Source organism: Erithacus rubecula (assembly GCF_903797595.1).
Source record: "Erithacus rubecula genome assembly, contig: scaffold_550_arrow_ctg1, whole genome shotgun sequence".
Lineage (NCBI taxonomy): Eukaryota > Metazoa > Chordata > Aves > Passeriformes > Muscicapidae > Erithacus > Erithacus rubecula.
The window spans coordinates 1-2,441 of NW_027635788.1; the positions used below are offsets into that span (position 1 = coordinate 1).

The following is a 2,441-nucleotide window of genomic DNA, read 5'->3' on the forward strand; positions in this document are numbered from 1 at the left end:
GCACACCCCCATGTTCTTCTTCCTGCTCAACCTGGCCCTCACTGACCTGGGCTACATCTGCACCACTGTGCCCAAAGCCATGTACAATTTCCTCTGGGACACCAGGATCATCTCCTATAAGGGATGTGCTGCTCAGGTTTTTCTCATTTTCTTCTTTCTCTCAGCAGAGCTTTCCCTCCTGACCATCATGTGCTACGACCGCTACATGTCCATCTGCAAACCCCTGCACTATGGGACCCTCCTGGGCAGCAGAGCTTGTGCCCACATGGCAGCAGCTGCCTGGGCCAGTGGCTTTCTCAATGCTCTGCTGCACACGGCCAATACATTTTCCCTGCCCCTGTGCCATGGCAATGCCCTGGGCCAGTTCTTCTGTGAAGTCCCACACATCCTCAAGCTCACCTGCTCAAATTCCTACCTCAGGGAACTTGGGCTCATTGCAGTTAGTGCCTGTTTATCATTTATTTGTTTTGTGTTCATGGTTTTCTCCTATGTGCAGATCTTCAGGGCTGTGCTGAGGATCCCCTCTGAGCAGGGACGGCACAAAGCCTTTTCCACCTGCCTCCCTCACCTGGCTGTGGTCTCCCTGTTTGTCATCACTGGTATATCTGCCAACCTCAAGCCCCCCTTCATCTCTTCCCCATCCCTGGACCTGTCACTCTCAGTTCTGTACTCAGTGGTGCCTCCAGCCCTGAACCCCCTCATCTACAGCCTGAGGAACCAGGAGCTCAAGGATGGCTTGAGGAAAATCATCATGAATGCTTCTCAGAATAAATAAGCTCTCATTCTCTTGTATCACTATTATAATATTACTCATTAATGCCCACTCTATGTCCTGTGTTTTTTGGGGGTTTTTTTGGGTTTTTTTGGGTTTTTTTTGCTGGCTCAGGTATGACAATTTTTTGAATTTTTTCACAAGAAAACCTTTGCCATTTTTAATTCAGCATTCGAAATCCTAGTGTGAATCATAGACTATATAATCCTGGAGTTGTACTACATATGTGCTTACACAAAATAAAGAACTTGGTATTGCTGTGTTTGCCTGTCATCTTTCCTCCTTGACTTCTCTGGAGCTGCTAGGTTAGTGACTCTGTGCAGAGCTGAGGTGAAAATGGAACCCCAGTGCTCCCTCACTGCCAGGCACCCCCAGGGCTTCTGCTCCATAACCTCCCCTTCCTTCAGTTCCACACTCCCCTGCAGAGCCCCTGTGTTGGTTTAAGGCCTCAGGGCTCTTTTAGCTCGGTCCCAGTCCTGCTGTGTCACTGTGCAGGCACTGCAGTCAGGGACAGGCCATGGGCACTGCTGGGACAGAGCTGGGCTCTGCAACTGCATTTCCATCATGCAAGGGCATCTCCCCAGTGCAGGGCCTGAAAGCTTCAATCTCCTTCCCAGTTTGCTCTCAAGGATATTCCCAACACAGTGCCCTGAAGAGGAGAACAGCTGTGACAGCAAAAGAGTGGCAGTGTTCAGGGTGGGGCTGTCCCAGCAGTGTCCCTGCAAAGCCAGAGCTGCTTCCAGCAGTGCCCTCTCACCCCAGGTAATAGAGTTTGTTCTTCCCTGCCTGGAGGGACATCAAGTGACCAGGTCAGGAGTCTGTGTTTGCAGTGCAGGGACATTCCACAGCCATGAACATCCTCTGTGTGTGTGTGGGGACTTAAACCCAGTGAGCACAAACACCTTCAGATGTTTCTGGTGTTTCCAGAGTCTAACATCCCCTGGGAACCCCTGGATGCAGGGCTGGGATGAGCTCCTGTGCTCAGAGCTCCCCGTGTCCATTCCTCTGGCCGTGGGGCACCTCAAGCAGGGCCAGGGTAGGGTGACACCTACAGGGCTGAGGTCCCTGCCAGGCTCTGGCTGTGGCAGCAGAGCCTAGGGAGCCCCTGCTGCAATGAACTGTGTGTGTGTGTTTTCCAGGGAAGGACTCGTGACCCTGGACACCCCTGGGGCTGTGAGCAGGGCAAGAGCTCAGGGGTGGGCACCTGACAGAGCCCTGACATTTCTGGGGTTGCCCATATGAGCAGAGTTGGGCCAGGTGACTGTGGTTAAACCCCTCTGAGCATCCAGTGACAACAGAGTGTCTCTGTCACTGTCCCTCCTTACATAGAAAACAGGAGAAAATAAGGTGAACAGTTGTGGGTCACTATAAAGAGAGATTAATGTCAGGGGGACTACAAAGCAAGGGCCAAATGCAGAAGCAAGGAAAACCACAGAGAGACAAGAATTCAGCACAAGAATTCAACACATGTCATAGTTGCTTTAGAAGACAAGTGTATTAATACAGAAAATCCATAAGCCCTCTTATCCCCCTCATGTCCTTGCTGATCAGGACGTCCCATGGAATGGAAGATCCTTTGGGTCAATCCATCCCAGCTGTCCCATCCCTGTGTCCCCAAGAACACTTGCCCCTGCCCCAGGCCATTGGTTTAGGGGTTGCAGAGATGCCT

The 2,441-nt window shown here is 51.6% G+C and overlaps 1 protein-coding gene across 1 annotated transcript; it reads left to right on the top strand.

Moving 5' to 3' along the window:
• Positions 1–10: 10 nt before the first annotated feature.
• LOC306816384 (olfactory receptor 14J1-like) lies at positions 11–775 on the top strand (the record flags this gene model as incomplete). Its single annotated transcript, XM_079332831.1, has 1 exon — positions 11–775. The coding sequence occupies one exon, from the start codon at positions 11–13 to the stop codon at positions 773–775; it is 765 nt and encodes a 254-aa protein (XP_079188957.1).
• Between the last annotated feature and the right edge of the window lie 1,666 nt (positions 776–2,441).